Raw genomic sequence first — 16,346 nt, 5'->3', positions numbered from 1 at the left:
AGTCTGCAGGCTGATGCTCTATCCACTGAGCCAAACTGGCTAGGGCCAGAGCCCACATCTTAATTCTTAAATCTGCCTGGCTTATCTGAAATCAGGTCTCCTGAGTGAAACAGAAATTTTGTAAAGAATTACACTGCCTCCTTCACTACTGACAAACATGAGAAACTGCAACCCAACTAACCACCAGGAAGGATGAACACAGACCAGGCTGCGTGGCAGAGCAGAGAGCGCCCTGGACTCGCGCACAGAACCGAGCAGCAGCGCCACGTGCTGAACGGGCGAGGCGAGCGTGGCACCTTTTGGAAGCTCAGTCTCCTCATATTTAACTAGAAAACAACAGAGTTACTATTAAGATATTAAAGTTCTTTTCCTGATCAGCCCATAAGCCTACACATAGAGAATTTCCTATAGAATATATGGGATGGTCAAAGGGAAGGCACACTGAATCTTTGTTTTGGTTAAAATCTCCCATGACTCTGACACAGCTCTGTACTGGCCAATAAAACCTGGCCCCAAAACAGTGTCATTAATGGTAAATATCAGTCATGTTGCCTGATTGGGCAAGACCACAATCGAGTCCTCAGACACGCTCCCGGCTCTGCCCCCCGCTTCGTGAATCCGGGGTCTGATGTCACCGCTGTAGGGGTGAGGAGTCAGTGAAAACTGTCCCTGGGGGACAGGAGCAAGGGCCGGAGGGAACAAGGAGGTGGGGGCAGGAGGCGACGGACAGGGACGCTGTACTGGTGTCAGATCCAAGCTGTGGGGTGACGCTCTGGGTGCCACTGCATCCTGCTGATGACAGACGCATACCTATTGTTTTTTAATTAAAAAAATAGAAGGGCAGCTGTTCAACGACCTGATAATGAACACATCACTCACAGAGTTCCGCCAGCCAGTCCTTCACATCCTCCATCGTGGCGTTCACTCTGGTCTCATCGGTGGGCAGAGTGATCCGACACCTCGGGTGGAATATATACGTGGGGTCAACCGTCTCTAACTTGATCTTTGTACTTAGCTGCTGCAGCACCCAGAGAAAATTCAGCATAAATCCATCTGTAGAAACCAATCTGTCATCTGTCTGTGAAACATGAAAGGAAGTACTTAGAATAATGACTGAATAGAAATGCTGACCAAACATGCATCTTTTTTTTCTTTTTTTTATTAAGAAAATAAATTTTTTTAAAATCCTCACCAGAGAATATGTTTCCATTGATTTTTAGAGAGAGTGGAAGGGAGAGAGGAGGGGGGAGAGAGAGAAACATCGATGTGAGAGAGACACACTGATTGGTTGCCTCCTGCACATGCCCCAACCTGGGCTAGGGATTGAGCCTGCAACCCAGGTACATGCCCTTGACTGGGAATCGAACCTGAGACCCTTCCATCCACAGGCAGATGCTCTAACCACTGGCCAAACCAGCTAGAGCAGCGGTCGCCAACGGGTGGTCCGAGGACCACTGATGGTCCGTGAAGTCCGAAAGGTTGGTGACCGCTGAGCTAGAGCACCAAACGGTCAACGACAGGACACACATATCACGTCACCACTGTCACTCTTTAGCAACTACTACTTATTGAGTGCTCATCATTGTGAAGCATTTCATACGTTCTCTCACCGAATCTTCACTATAGCCCGTAGAAGGCAGTTACTATAATTCCCATTTTCCAGAGAAGAAAACTAAGATTCAGAGAATTAAGTGATTGGCTAAGACCTCACAATCAGCAAGCAACACACTACACACCGCTGCCTTCCTCTTCATTCCCCTCAAGAGCATGAGAACAACTAGTGTCACGGTCCCGCCTGACAGTCTCTCTAGCCGACAGCATTGGCACGGTCCTCACTAGTAACAGAACAATTGTAACAGCGACAGTTACAACGCGGAGTGCTCACTATGTAGTGCTCACTATTCCACCAACTTTACGGAGAGGAAATACACACGTTCAGTGTTTATCATCCCCATTCAGCAATGAGGGAACGGAGAAACAGAAGTAACTGCCTAAGGTCCCACTATTAGCAAACGCCGGAACCCCAATGGCGAATCCAGGCAGTCTCGTGCAAGGTCCAGCTTTGACCTATACTTTTTCCATCTTGAGTAGAAACGTCACATCATTCATTACTAATACAGGGTGGACGGGCCTTGTAGCTTTTCTGCTCTGGCAAAACAGTCCACACCAGTAGCCTCCAGGTCTGCTCTGGCTCCCGCCCACTTTAGTGCCTTCTCTGCACAGACTCGGAGGGTTCCTCACGGCAGCTCTTACCACACTGAGCAAACTGATGGAGCCTCTGACCACCCTCCTAACGCACCACCCACCCTTCACTTCCTGTTCACGGTCCTCCAGCTACAAAGGCCGGCATGTGGGCTTGCTCCAAAGCTAGTCCATTCCTGCCTTAGTGCCTTACGCCTGCCTAGAGAGCTCTTTCCCCGGCCTTGCAATGGCTGGTTCTTTCTATCAGTCAGGTCTCTGATCAAATGCCACCTCCTTAGAGGGGCCTTTCCGCCACTCAGACAAAATTCACCCACAGCTTCTTTCTGGAACCTCCACCGTCACTCTCCAGGGCGGTACCCTGCGGTCTTTGCTTCCTAGGAGCTATGTCTGCTGAAACCATGTCTGTGGGCTCACTCATTTACCCTACAGGACACCTGCTGCACAGAAGCAGGAAGTGTCTCCATCTTGTTCAACACGCATCTCCATCTCCTAGGACAGTGTCGGGTCAGCGCTGAATGAACAGAGGAGTTAGAGGAATGAATTAACGAAGCAATAAAAGGAGCCTTTAGGGGTCCTACCTGCATCTGTGCTTTTTTCATATTGGCATTGACGACAGCCGCCATGTAACCAAGGGCGGCCTCCCGGGTTTCACCATTTAACAGAATACTATGCAGAATCTTGAAAAGCTCTTGCTGAAATTTATTTTAAAAACAAAGAAAAAAATTAAAGCTTTACTTTAAAAATTATTCCTTTGGACTTAAGGATAGCTAGTTCCCTCCCTGCTTTCTCTCCTCCCCACTTCCTCTGACTGCGAGAAGCTGGCGACAGGAAGAGCAGACGACAAGCCCACACTCAACTGTGTCGACAGCCATTAGCATGGAAGGGGATGTGGAGTGGAGAAGGAAGTAGTTACAGTTTTAATAAAATAGCCTTTGCCATTTCCTTTCCAGGAGAAGATCACAATTACCTTAATGACGCTATAATTAGCCTATAATTTTGCTGCTTTTTTTGAGAACTGAAGCCATATAAACTACACTTGGGACCAGCGAGTTAAACTAACAGCGCTCACTCACCCCATGTTTTAAATGCCTAAGAGCAAGTTGGAGAAAGCCTGGCCACTAAACTCAGGACCCGTGCCCAGCGATGCCTCCTACCGAGGGCGCATAGCATTCTTGCTGAAGTTACCGTTCAAGGCACCGGTTACTCGTCTACCGCCTTTTATTCATCCCCCGAGTTCATTTTCTGAACACCTACCCTTCCCAGCTCCAAGTAATGCTGCAATGATTGGCTAACCACTCGAGTATTTTCCAGGGTAATAGCAGGCCCTGAGAAATATTTTTCAACCACTTTAGCCTGGAAAGAAAAGAAACAAATTCAATCGACATATATTATACATTTGGGAAGGAATCTGAACACAAGAGCAAAGGTGCAAATGGCCACTATACTTACATCATCTTCTGCGAAGACTGAGAAGCTAAAAAAAGACCCCAAATAGGAGAGTCTCTGCAGCTCCCGCCCGGACCCAGGGCTGAGGGACTTAGGCAACCACAACGGCAAGGAAGCGACCTGTGCAGAAATGAAAGGGGCAGATGAAGCGGCTGTCTCGGCAAGGGAGGTAAAACAGTCATGGACAGAGTTCCCAACAGCCGACCTCCGCAGCGGGTCCTGAGCCACCAAAACACAGGCTCCCACGTGTGCTCACTTCCCCCTGCTGGTGTTTTCTCATCTCGGATGGAGGAAAGCCTCCAGCTCCTCCATGAAAGCCTCCAGCTCCTCCATACTTTTATAAGATACACTTCTAAGTTTGATGTTTCAGAAACTCTGCGATGGAGTGCACATGAACTCTTCTTATACTGCAAAAGGATTCAAGTCAATTCTTCCCTAGGACTTGCTATTCTAGATGTATTATTCTAGATGTATAATACTAACCCCAAATTTAAAAAATCCCTAAAGAAAGTCAACAGCTTCATCCCAGGAAATGGTATATGACATCAATTTAAGAATCCAGAGCCACCCACACATGCTATCTATGTCTAGATCTAAATGCCCTATGACAGACGGCTCCCAGATGATGAACACCTTCTGAGATATATGCTCACTCCAAGTGTGCAAGCCCATCAGGGAGGCACTTACCAAATTGCACACGGGGTGTGTCTTCCCAAACTTGGTTTCGCAGAGCTCACCCAAAGCCTGGAAATCACATCAGAGAGTCATTTAAACATATTTCACCAGACCGCAAAGTGAACGCCGAAGAATAGCTCTAACTGCTGCTGTAAATGCGCATGTATCCCTCCCAACCCTAACAGCTTCACTGCTTCCCTGACTCAGCAATACATCGCCCTGTAAAACACTTCACATAAAACAGAAATATAAAATGAAGCTAAAAGTCACTCAAACCTTACACCAAGGGACAACCTCTATTGATATTTTAGTTAACAGCTTTCCAGACATATTTTTGTGCATATACACAGAGATAAATGTGTCTATATATTTTTAAATAACTTTTTTCCATGTCAAAAAGATATGCTTCATAAACTGTAGATGGGTAATCTTGCCAGTGCTAAACAGAACTATAAAGAATTATAATTTAATAAGCTATCAAATCCAGAACATATTTAAAAGTATTCCTTGGTTTCATGATCTCTGGTATTTTTGAGAACTCCAACATTTTCCTTCTGAGTGTCAATCATTCTCATATTAGAGAATCATGAAAAGTGTTTTTTTAGGGACAAGCAGCACTAACACAGCCACTGTAAGCCAATCAAATGCCATGTGAACAGTGGGCTTACTTCTCTGCAATGTGGACATGGTGCACCGACATGTCTTTGAGAAGCCCAGGCTCAGTGCACCACCGAGAAGGGAGTATTCTTGCTGCTCAGTTCAGGGTTCCCCAACTTTGCTGCACTTTGGGATCTCCTGGGAAGCATCAGAAATCCCAATGCCAGGCCACAGCCTCACCACGCACGAGATGAATTCAATGACAGTGCCTGGGAGCCGGGCATCAGGATTTTGTAAAGGTCCCCAGGTGAGTCGAAGGTAGGGCAGAGTTGGGATCCACTGACCTAGAGAATAATCAGTTTCTGGTTTTGGCTCCAGGAGACTTCCTCTGCCTGCCTCTCACTACTGTCCTTTCCCAAAATGCATACTCATTGCTGTACAAGCACCAATAATGGCACAAAATAAACTGATTGTCTATCATAATGAAAGCCTTTGTGTTTTGTTGATATCTGACACTAAAAGCTCCTTACTGAATCAAACCACCATAGGAAAGTCAGCGATTCCAGGAAGGAATATTTACAGAATATGGTGGTAAGTCATGTGCACCGAAATACTTCACCACTGCGTTCAAACCATCAGCTTATTCCGCTTCCTTTTATCTGCCACACACAGAGCAGAGCATAAGGATGAATGACTTTTGTCAGGAGCCTGAAGAGCATGTGCGGTGAAGAGCCCTGTACAAATCCAGGCAAAAATGATCTTTAAAACAAGAGTTGCGGTTCCCAGCAGGGTCTTTAACCTGCCTGTGAGCTCGGTTTGGGGTTTTTAGGAGGTAAGTGTACCCTTTGTGCACGCCTCTGCGCTAGCATTTATCCTGTGCACTTTGCTGACTGTTTTGCTGGTTTTTGCAGCAGACTGCGAGCACCCTGCAGAGAGCTGGTCCCTTGCTAGTGGGCTCCTGCGTCCCCAGGGCCTGGCACAGACCGGGTCCTCAGTAACTAACAAGTTAATTGTGAGATAGAAACATTAAGTCTGTATAATGATTAAATGGAACAAATGCGGTAAAAAATATCTATTTAACCAAGACCTCAATTTATGGAAGGCTGTATTTATACAGAGTTAATGAATTATTTTGATGTTTCCCTTCATATTTCTAGAATAAAAAATATTCAGTAGTACTTCAAAGTATTTTTCTCCTAAAATTTCAAAGAAGTAAATTCAGAGAAGAAAAGAGCCTGTTATTTTGTTTCTGGTTCCAATATTTTTATCACAGTCAAGGTCCTCGATGAGAATCTAGCTGAAACGTTCGTCCACAATTTCTGCTGAGCTAAGTAGATCCGTGTTTTCCATGTTCAAGTAAAGCTTGAAGTGTACAGCCCCAGGAAATGGAAGGTGAACAAGAAAATTACTCTTAGGCCTTCTGTACAAAGTCACTACATAAATGATAAAGCTGTATACTTTTCTTAGAATAGCTTAACCTTTTATTTGCATTTGTAATTTTTTTTAAGCTAAATTTTATCCCAAATAGTATGGCATGCTCACTGCTGGGAGATTCAGAAGGATACCACCAATAATGATCATTCTCATAAGCTATCCAATGAGCGGGGGGCACTTTAATGACTGATCACTGACTGCCTAGGCCTCGATGGGTGGGATGGGTACTGGGCTGCTAACTGTCTCCGCTGACCCATCCCACTGCACGCCACACACTCTGCATGGCCACACAATGATTTCGTGTTTTAAATTTGAAAACAAGGTTGACCGTGGACCTGAAAGAAAAGTGTATGTTAACATAACCTGGGAGAACACAGCTAGTGAATGGGTTATAAGAAAGAAGCAGCTTTACCATGAGGGGGTATTTGAAGTAGTCACTCTCAAGGGAGCACTCTTTGGCAGCAAGCGCCAGGCCTTGCAAAATGGGGATAAAGATCTGTAAGGAAACAAAACAAAACAAAATGAGAAATATAAGTTTAAGGAAATTTAAGAACGGGAGGCATCGTAAATAAAGTGCGGATCTGAATGCACAGGCGTCTCCCGCATCCCCAAGGAAAAGCTGTTTGCATATAAGGGAGTCCAGACCCAGCCAGGGTGCTGCTGTCCTTCATGCCCAGCCACAAAGTAATGCAGCTGAATTGTCCAGAAGCAACAGCACACGGAGAACCCTAACACCCTGGCAGGACTCCCCGGGGTTCCACAGAAACTCAGGAATCTGGAGCCTGATATGGACCCTCCAGGGGTCCCTGCTTTAATCAGCTCAATTCTACACAACTCAGAACACATGTTTCTGCTCATCAAGCACCCATAATCTGTAAAGAAACTGGACTACATGTTCTAATACTTTCTCACCTCTATCAATGGTGTTAAGAAATGCTTTTCACCTCCCACCTCCATCTAATTCCTTCCATCTTTCCCTGTATTTTGAAGAGAACAAGAAAAACAGACCAATAATGGATATTATTATTACACTAGAGGCATAAAATTCGTGCACGGGTAGGGTCCCTAGGCCTGACAGGCGATCAGGGCCAATCGGGGCCTTTCGGCTGCCGGCTGGAGCCTTCCTACATTCCGTGCTGCCCCATGGTGGTCAGTGCAAGTCATAGCGAGCGTTGAACTCCGGTCGGTCAAACTCCCGAGGGAACAATTAGCATATTAGCCTTTTATTACATAGGATTAACCTTAAATACGTAGAACAAAGAGATAGCTGATAAACGTTAAAATTGAAAAAGACAACTTTATCAGAATGTCTTCCCTCCACATACACAAGAGCCTGCTGTCAGAGCTGCAGGGCACTCCCATGTCCTTTTACAAGTTTACCACTAATGCCAGGGCACACAAACGCTGCCAGATGAGCACAGCACACATGACTTCGAATGTCACAACGCACTCACTCACCAACACATCTGGGGATTTGGTAGGGATTCAAGACTTCCAATTCCATTAAGGTAGAAAAAGTCGTAACCAACGGCTAACAATCTGAATGCCAACATGTTGGAAAAGGGAGGTCTATGAAGCCCCTGGGAAACCTGAGAAACTCCCTTTCCTACTAATAACCTCCTTCCATTGTACTGAGCACCTTCATGGTTTAGGAAGCACAGTGTTACAGAAAGGTGCCCTGGACTACCCGGGCCTTACGGCATCTGGAGGTATCAACACAGCTCTGGAAGAAAACATTCTAGTTTTGCGAATGAGCAATCGGGGTGGAAGTAATGTGCTTGCGTAAGAGCTAAAAATGGCGAGGAAGTGCTTAGATGGGGAACGCCAAAACTGCAAGCAAGAAAACAAACAAACAGAAGTTCCAGAATCACCAAAAATAAATTTCTTAACTGGTCATCTAAAGTAATCTCTGAGCACCGTTTTCAGGAATGCTATAAAGTAAAGCATCATTACTCTCTCTAATAGAGCTGTCCTCTTTTGTAAGTAGAGTTTGCGTTATTACAGACAATATTGCTAAGCTTATTTTTCAAATAGGCAAGTGTTATACTATCTGTGTGACTTACATATTTTAATAATTCTCTTCTAGTCATATAAATAGCTCCCAGCAATGATAAAAAATGCTACAGGTGTTCATCTCCAAGCTTAAATTCTAGCAACAATTTATTTCTGATATCTTTATTTATCTGTGAATATCACAAGTATTTACATTTCAGTCAAAAGATTTAATAATTTAAAGAAGACAGGAAGGTAACTTGTTTTTCAGTTCAGCAACTCTGTTTTACTCATCCTTTCTAGAAAAGACACGTGGTGATACCTAAGGAGAGACAAGCCTTGTTTAAGACTAAGTGGCAGAAAAGGCATCAGAATCCTGTGATTAAAAATAAGCAGGCCGGCCCTGACTGGTTTGGCTCAGTGGATAGAGCGTCGGCCTGTAGACTGAAAGGTCCCAGGTTCGATTCCAGTCAAGGGCATGTACCTTGGTTGCGGGCACATCCCCAGTGGGAGGTGTGCAAGAGGCAGCTGATCGATGTTTCTCTCTCATCGATGTTTCTAACTCTCTATCCCTCTCCCTTCCTCTCTATCAAAAAGTAATAAAAATATATTTTAAAAAAATAAGCAGGCCTGCGGTGGTTGACACATTGTGAATATACTAGATGCCACTGGACTGTACACTTCAAAATGGGTACCCTTGCTATGTGAATTTCACCTCAATTGTATAAAAAACAAAGAGGTCATTTCATAGCCTCTGTGCAATAAAACAGGCACAACATTGGGATGATTTTTTAGTTGAAGCTACTCTGGGTCCCTCAAATGATGTCTTTTTTTTTTTTTAATATATTTTATTGATTTTTTACAGAGAGGAAGGGAGAGAGATAGAGAGTTAGAAACATCGATGCGAGAGAAACATCGATCAGCTGCCTCCTGCACATCTCCCACTGGGGATGTGGCCGCAACCCAGGTACATGCCCTTGACCGGAATCGAACCCGGGACCCTTGAGTCCGCAGGCCGACGCTCTATCCATTGAGCCAAACCGGTTTCGGCAAATGATGTCTTTTTTAATGCAAGTATTCTAGTTAAAGCAGTTACACATATCACAATGTATCACCTTTCAAGACAGTTACTTATTTTCATCAGCGTTCACTCATCGTTCTAGAGAAGAAAAGCTCACTCTGATGCCTTAACTATTCCCCTATGTCAACGAGACCATCAGGTAAGAGAAGCAGCAGATGGATCCAGACAGAGTATGCAACGCTAACTGGGAGTTTCACTCCTGAATTTTAAAGACACAATTTCTGAGAATTCAAAGACATTAAAATGAATAGCTATAGCCTGGCTGGTGTGGCTCAGTGGTTGGGCATCAACCTATAAACCAGGAGGTCACAGTTCGATTCCCTGTCAGGATACATGCCCAGTTTGCGGGCTCTGTCCCCAGTGTGGGGCAGGCAGGAGGCAGCCAACCAATGATAATCTCTTATAATTATAATTGATGTTTCTCTCTCTCCCTCTCCCTTCCTCTCTGAAATCATTAAAAATATATTTTAAAAAATTAATAGCTATAAGTAATCCTCCTACATAATAAAAGGCCAATATGCAAATTATCTCCTCTACTGGAAGTTTGACCAGGGGGTGGGGCTGGCCGCCACCCCTACCCCCCTACACCCCGATCAGGGCAGCCATCTGGACCCACCCATGCACAAATTCGTGCACCGGGTCTCTAGTATTAAGTATAAAAACAGTTTAATAGGAATCATATCAAGTATAGCTTGCCTCTGTTATTCTTCCTAGTCACACAAAAAAGAAATGATCATACAACAAACTGAGAGAAAATGTCATAAAAATCCTTTCACAAAGGGAAGGAAGCAGCTTGTGTGAAAGTGGCTGTGGCAAAGTGCATACTTTTTTTTTTAATTTTTAAAAAACTGATTTCAGAGAAGGGAGAGGGAGAGAGAGATAGAAACATTAATGATGAGAATCATTGATTGGCTGCCTCCTGCTGCCCCCCACTGGGTATCCAGCTGGCAACCCAGGCACGTGCCCTTTGACTGGAATCGAACCCGGGACCCTTCAGTCTGCAGGCTGATGCTCTATCCACTGAGCCAAACCGGTTAGGACCAAAGAGTGTACTTTGTAAGACAAGCCATAAAGCAGCAACCAAAAGGCAATGCTAAAAAAACCCTGCAAGCCTGAGCTTATTAGTTATTATTATTATTAAGCTTTATTATTAAATGTTGCATATCTGCATTTTCACTTGACTTTACACAATGAGGTATCAAAAATGAATGAATAGTTAATGAATGAAGTAATCAGTAAGATATGAGACATCACCCCCAGATTACTGGTAGGAAGAGAAAGATTTTATGTGGTGTGCAAACTGCCACTGCCCTAATTTGGTCATTAATTTATTAATCGCCTTTTTGTAAACACGGAGAGCTAATTTTCAACACTACTCATCAAATGCACAGTGAGCCTGATGCTATCTCTTGGTATTCCTGTGTTAAAAGCTCCTTAAAAATCAGGGGCACACCCTTATATTTCTTCTTATTTCCCAAAGCACTTAGCACGAATCCTATTTAGAATATTCCTGCCTCATTGATTAGTTGAAATGGCACCTGATTTGAACAATGCAGCTGTCAATCTGATTTCCCTAAGAAAGGGATCTCAGGTCGGTCTCCTTTCTGAGCAGATAACACGTGCATAATAAAATTCAGGAACAGCGTTTCAATATATGGTGCATTTAAAAACCAGCCTCGTCATAGAAACTCCTAAGCTAAAAGTTTTGGTAGCAAATTCCCGAAAACCTTACCTGCTTGAACACTTCTTCATCCTGGTGAGTGGTTCTCACCAGCTCTTGAATGAAGCCGTATGGGAGGTTCCTACACAGCATGTACGGCACCAGGAAGGATGGCTGCTGCATGGACCTGCGGACCAGGAGAGTCAATAGCTGCGATGAGTCAACCAATTACCACATAATACAGAACACATGGAAGGCCATGTCAGCAGCAACTGCCAGCCAAATGTCAAACTTGAAATCTCCCAAATATTCTACAGGACATAGGTAGTTTAGGTAAAAGATCACTCTTCTTATCTATTATAATAAAGGCATAATATGCAAATCAACCAAATGACCGAACAGCAGAACGACCTTCCGGACAACCACGCTATGACACGCACTGACGCCAGGCCAGCCAACGCAGGTATGATGTGATTGGTCCGGGGGAGGGAGGGGCCCGCCATCGCCCCACAATCGCCCTGCAGAGGGAGGCCCAGGCCAGCCAAGTGATTGCACTGCACGCCTGTCGTCCACAGAGGGAGGCGACCCACGGTGGGGTGGGAGGAGCAGTGCCACACGGATGGCAAGCAGTGGCAGCGGCGGAGGCAGGGCCAGCTGCCGGCAGCCAGGGGAAGGAAAGCCCCGATAGGCCCTGATTGCCGGCCAGGCCTAGGGACCCTACCCAAGGGGTCCCAGATTGCAAGAGAGCACAGGCTGGGCTGAGGGACACACACACACCCGTGCATGAATTTTATACACCCGGCCTCTAGTCATAAATAAATTCCTTTCTGTCTAAAAACTGAGAGATTAGCCCTGGCCAGTGTGGCTCAGCAGTTGAGCATAGACCTATGAATCAGGAGGTCACGGTTCGATTCCTGGTCAGGGCATATGCCCGGGTTGCAGGCTCGATCCCCCATGGAGGGGCCTGCAGGAGGCAGCCAATCAATAATTCTCTCTCATCATTGATGTTTCTATCTCTCTCTCCCTTCCTCTCTGAAATCAACAAAAAATATATTTTTAAAAATTCACCTCTTTCACTTATTGGTTTATGCTTTATCCAATTAAAGGTGAGCAGTGGCTAGACTTCCCCTGCTAACATCCAGCAATCTCGGTTTCTCCTACCTGGGCTGGGTGAGGGAGCCTTGCAGTACTAGCGCAGTGTGGGATATGCACTGTGAGCGGATGTTGCTCAGAAGCTGGCTGACCGCTGGCTGGCTGCACATCTGAAAAGAAAAGACAAACAAAATAGCCCCAGACTGTTGAGAACTGACAATAGTCAAAAGAGACAGAACTCCAGAAAATGGCATGCTTTGCTCTTCCTTAATTCACACCAAACAAGCCGGAGTAACTGTATCACCCCGGTCACTGCTTCGGCTGAAATCTACAGTTGGAGAAGAAAGAAGTGGAGGCTGGAGGTGACCACTCAGGAATCTCAGACATGTGCCCACTCGCTCTGCTTTGCTAAGGTTAAGAGCAACAAACCCCAGAGGCCCTGCAGACATATGAAACCAACAGGTGGACAACCAGATTAGTTTCTAATGGAAAACTAGAACTAGAAAATGAAGTAGGAATAAAATGAAATAATAGTGAAGTCAGCACAAAAGAAGAGAAAAAGTATAGCTTCCTAAGTTTAAATGCAGTTTTGCAACTTATTATGTAAGTGATTCTGGACAATTACTTAATCTCTCCAAGGTTCATTTGCTTATTCATACATTAAAAATAGTATGAATCTTACACTGGATTACACCGGGCTAACTGAACTGGGAATCTCAACTAATGCAGGCCCAGAACAGCACCTGCCAGTCTACGGGCTACATAAATGTTGTTTATTATGATTATGATTATGAGAGACTATCAGAAATTACTAGGACCATGTAAGCTGTTGGTAGCAATGGCCCTTGGCCCTGTCACTTCTTCCCTCTGCTAGGATGTGAGTTCTATGAGGGCAGGGATCTTCGTCTGTTTTGTTCATATCCCGAGCTCCTGGAATAGTGCCTGGCACGTAGTACATGCTCAATAACACTTCATGAATAAATAAATGAATGCTAAGTAGGGGGTGGAAACTATTATTTATCAAACAAATGACCAGGCTCTGTGGGCTCTTTTAGATGAATCTGTTTCTTATTACCTTTGGTGCTTTTTTTTCCTCTATTCCAACTCGGTCAAAACACTCGATGAGGTAGTTCAGCATATCTGTCTCCTTGCAGGTCTCAATGGCGAAATGGTCACTGTAGGAATCCCAAGAACCTGCCCCACCACAGGCTCCAAAACTTTGGAAAAGAGAAGAGAAAGTGATGGTTCACACCTCTCCTCAGCACATTGTTTTAGACAGTTTGCACTTCTGCAGCAGAAAGCCTGTTGGGACCCCTGCCCCGGGCCAGAACGCAGGCCCCATGCAGCCAAGGCTGGAGCTGACTGCTCATCCCCCTGCTCCAAGGCCACCCACAGTCATTTCTAATAAACATTTTATTTTGACTTAAGAAGTCTGACCAGAAACCCAACATCTTATCTTGTTGGGAAGGGCAACTTGCAAAACTAGGAGGCCTAAGCACGGCGAGGCATCTGAAGGGAGGCCACACGTCCCTAAGCCAAGCGGGCAGCATCGCTCGGGCAGACACGGGGGTTAGAGCACACTGAGCTACCGCTGACAGGAGAGCAAAACACCCCTCCTCCTCCTAACTCCTAGCGTGGATCTCAAAGCCTTCAGCTAGCATTTGGCAACAGGGCCAGAGCTTAGGAAAACTGTCCAGTTAGGAGACATGAAAATGTTGGTTATCAACACAAATTTTCCAAAGCTCTCAGTGAAAAAGGCAAAGCAGCACAGTAAGAACAAAACCAAACCCTTGCTCGAGGAGAGTCCCAACCTGGGGTCTCTTCCCAGCCTACAGCTTACCTGTCACCTGAACCCAAACCTCATCTTATGTGCAGCGAGGGTTAAACAAAATCACGTGAAGTGCTTTGTAGACGAAAGCAGGAGACTGTGTGAGGCATTGTTATAATCAGTTTCACTGTTCTCTAGGCCAAAGCCAGACATCACCACAGGGTTAGGTGTGAGGGAACTCCAGTTTAGAGCATTAGGTCATATGCCCAATCTGATGTTAACTCACCGATTGATTTGATTTGCACAGAGGAGACAGATTAATCATGGCATAGGAAGAGGCCGGGAATTTTGAAGTGAAGATGAAATGAGAAAACATAAGCTTACCCAAAAAGTTACATGTGAAAGATGATAAAGGATGGGAAGAATATCAGGAACCTGAGAGACCCATTCCTACTTCAACGTGGGCCAACAAAGGCTAGAAATTAAAAAGCAAAAGGAACTGACACATTAACAACATGTTACGTACACAGACGGGTAGATACACAAAACTAATTTTGGAACATAGACATAACCAACCTTAGCTTATAGAAAAAAATAACTGGCCTTCAAATGACATTAAAGTATTTCAATCAAAAATATGAAAACAATGCCAGTTTTATATCCAAAGCTTCCAGTAAATTTGAATTCCTACAATATAGGCCTTACTATAGGTGTGATAGAGAAGGGAGGGAGGAGTCAAGGCGGAGAGGCAGGCAAAGGCACCAGGCAGCCAAGGCCCTCCTGACAGGTAACTAGCACCCACAGAGCACCTGGACAAAGCCAGGACAAAGATGGGCAGGCCAGCACGGGAACCCTAAAAAACACAACACACAATTAACTTCTGTGTCTTCTTATCTGTTAATTTTGGGGCACTCTCCATGAATTAAGGGCAGGGTCTGATATCTGTTCACTGGCCTGACAACAGAGGATGGGTACTGTAACAAAGCACAGGAAAAAACCCGTAAGAACAAAACAGGAAAACCCACCCACAAATATAAGTGTGCTGAGTCCCCGAAAGCAGAAAGGGGAAAAGGGATGTTTGTGTTCACCTTAGCGTCCCCCCACCTGCTATCCCTGCCTCGTCCTCTGACGTCAGTCACTCAGGGGCTACGGTAGGGGAACAGGTCCCCAGGATGAACTGTGCGAATACAGCCTGTGCCTACGCACCGTTAAGGTTACCTTTCCTTTGAGCAGCTCTTGCAAATGACAATGAAAACAGAGACTCCTCGTGTTTAAAAAGGAAATTTAAAACCATACATTGCCTTGGCCCTAAGCCCATATTTCTCCATTTTTACATTTCTGGAGCGGAAAGCACCTTATATTTCTTGGATGTTGGTGGGTCCTTGCCAGCAGCAAGGAGTCCGTCGAGGCAGTGCCCGCACTGCGTGGGCCCGCCTGTGAGACACTGAGACACCGGCCTGCTCAGATGGTGGCAGGTCATGCACGGACACTAGACTCCACTCTCAGCCAGCACACCCATCCCACTGTGACTAAATCTGAACACCTCGAAGCCAACTGAAATATCTTCACAAATGTTGCACTAAGGCATGAGGAGTGACAATGCAGGTAGAGACCGCCTGTCAGGTGCCAGGCAATGCAAGGGAAGATAGTAGAGTTTTCAAAGCTAGGAGGTTGGTGTCTGTTGGTGACCATCTGTCAGGCACCAAGCAACACTTCCAGTTGATTTCAAGAGAAGAGAAAGAAAAAAGAAGAAAAGAAACAAACAAAAAAAGGTTTAACCAAATAGGATATGTAGAGTATATTGACCAGTGTTGGTCAATATAGTTCAAAAGTGTAAGTTTAATCCTAAAGGTGCTAAAGTAGACCATGATCACAAGTATGAAAACCAGCCAGTCCAGCCAACACTTGCTATGCATATGTGTCAAAGGTCAAAAGTCACTTACAAGGAGCTGTAGATTCACAGTCAAAGAATTGGACTCAAATTCTGAATGACAGATAGTAAAGGAGAAAGTGGTGGATAGCTTATATGCCTAAATTCATGCTATCGATAAACCCTTTAAATGTTTTAAGTATTTTCGTTTTTTCCTAAAAATGCTGTTATATTTCATGATGGTTTTATAACTGCTGACATATGAAATATGACATCAGGAATGTGTCATATGTAAGTCCTAAGAGTATCTCTGGGAAAACATATGAGCCATTTTCTGAAACTACATCAGTCCTAGTTAATAATGTAATTACTTCACATGCTGGAATCACATAATACCTGAATCCTTCTGAAATATTCCTGGGGATATTACACATGCCTCAGATCTGTGCAAACTAAATCCCATTTTAAAAACTTGTTTCTTAAAAAGATTCCATTGCAGTTTCTTTTCTTCTCCAAGGGGAACAATCAC

The 16,346-nt window shown here is 44.8% G+C and overlaps 1 protein-coding gene across 10 annotated transcripts in view; it reads right to left on the bottom strand.

Moving 5' to 3' along the window:
* The window catches only part of UBE4B (ubiquitination factor E4B), an 87,817-nt gene that overhangs the window by 22,408 nt on the left and 49,063 nt on the right, over nt 1-16,346 (bottom strand). For all 10 annotated transcript variants that reach the window (XM_006105283.3, XM_006105284.3, XM_023746341.1 and 7 more), the window contains 9 exons: nt 13,255-13,396; nt 12,249-12,349; nt 11,160-11,274; nt 6,767-6,850; nt 4,336-4,392; nt 3,652-3,768; nt 3,457-3,555; nt 2,781-2,894; nt 880-1,078 (listed from right to left, as the gene is read on the bottom strand). In XM_006105283.3, the coding sequence (XP_006105345.1) occupies nt 880-1,078; nt 2,781-2,894; nt 3,457-3,555; nt 3,652-3,768; nt 4,336-4,392; nt 6,767-6,850; nt 11,160-11,274; nt 12,249-12,349; nt 13,255-13,396 (1,028 nt within the window). The remainder of the gene's footprint in view (nt 1-879; nt 1,079-2,780; nt 2,895-3,456; nt 3,556-3,651; nt 3,769-4,335; nt 4,393-6,766; nt 6,851-11,159; nt 11,275-12,248; nt 12,350-13,254; nt 13,397-16,346) is intronic.

This window comes from Myotis lucifugus, unplaced genomic scaffold (assembly GCF_000147115.1).
Source record: "Myotis lucifugus unplaced genomic scaffold, Myoluc2.0 scaffold_658, whole genome shotgun sequence".
NCBI lineage: Eukaryota > Metazoa > Chordata > Mammalia > Chiroptera > Vespertilionidae > Myotis > Myotis lucifugus.
Note: the sequence above shows the minus strand (reverse complement) of the source record. Positions and strands in the feature narration are given on the sequence as shown.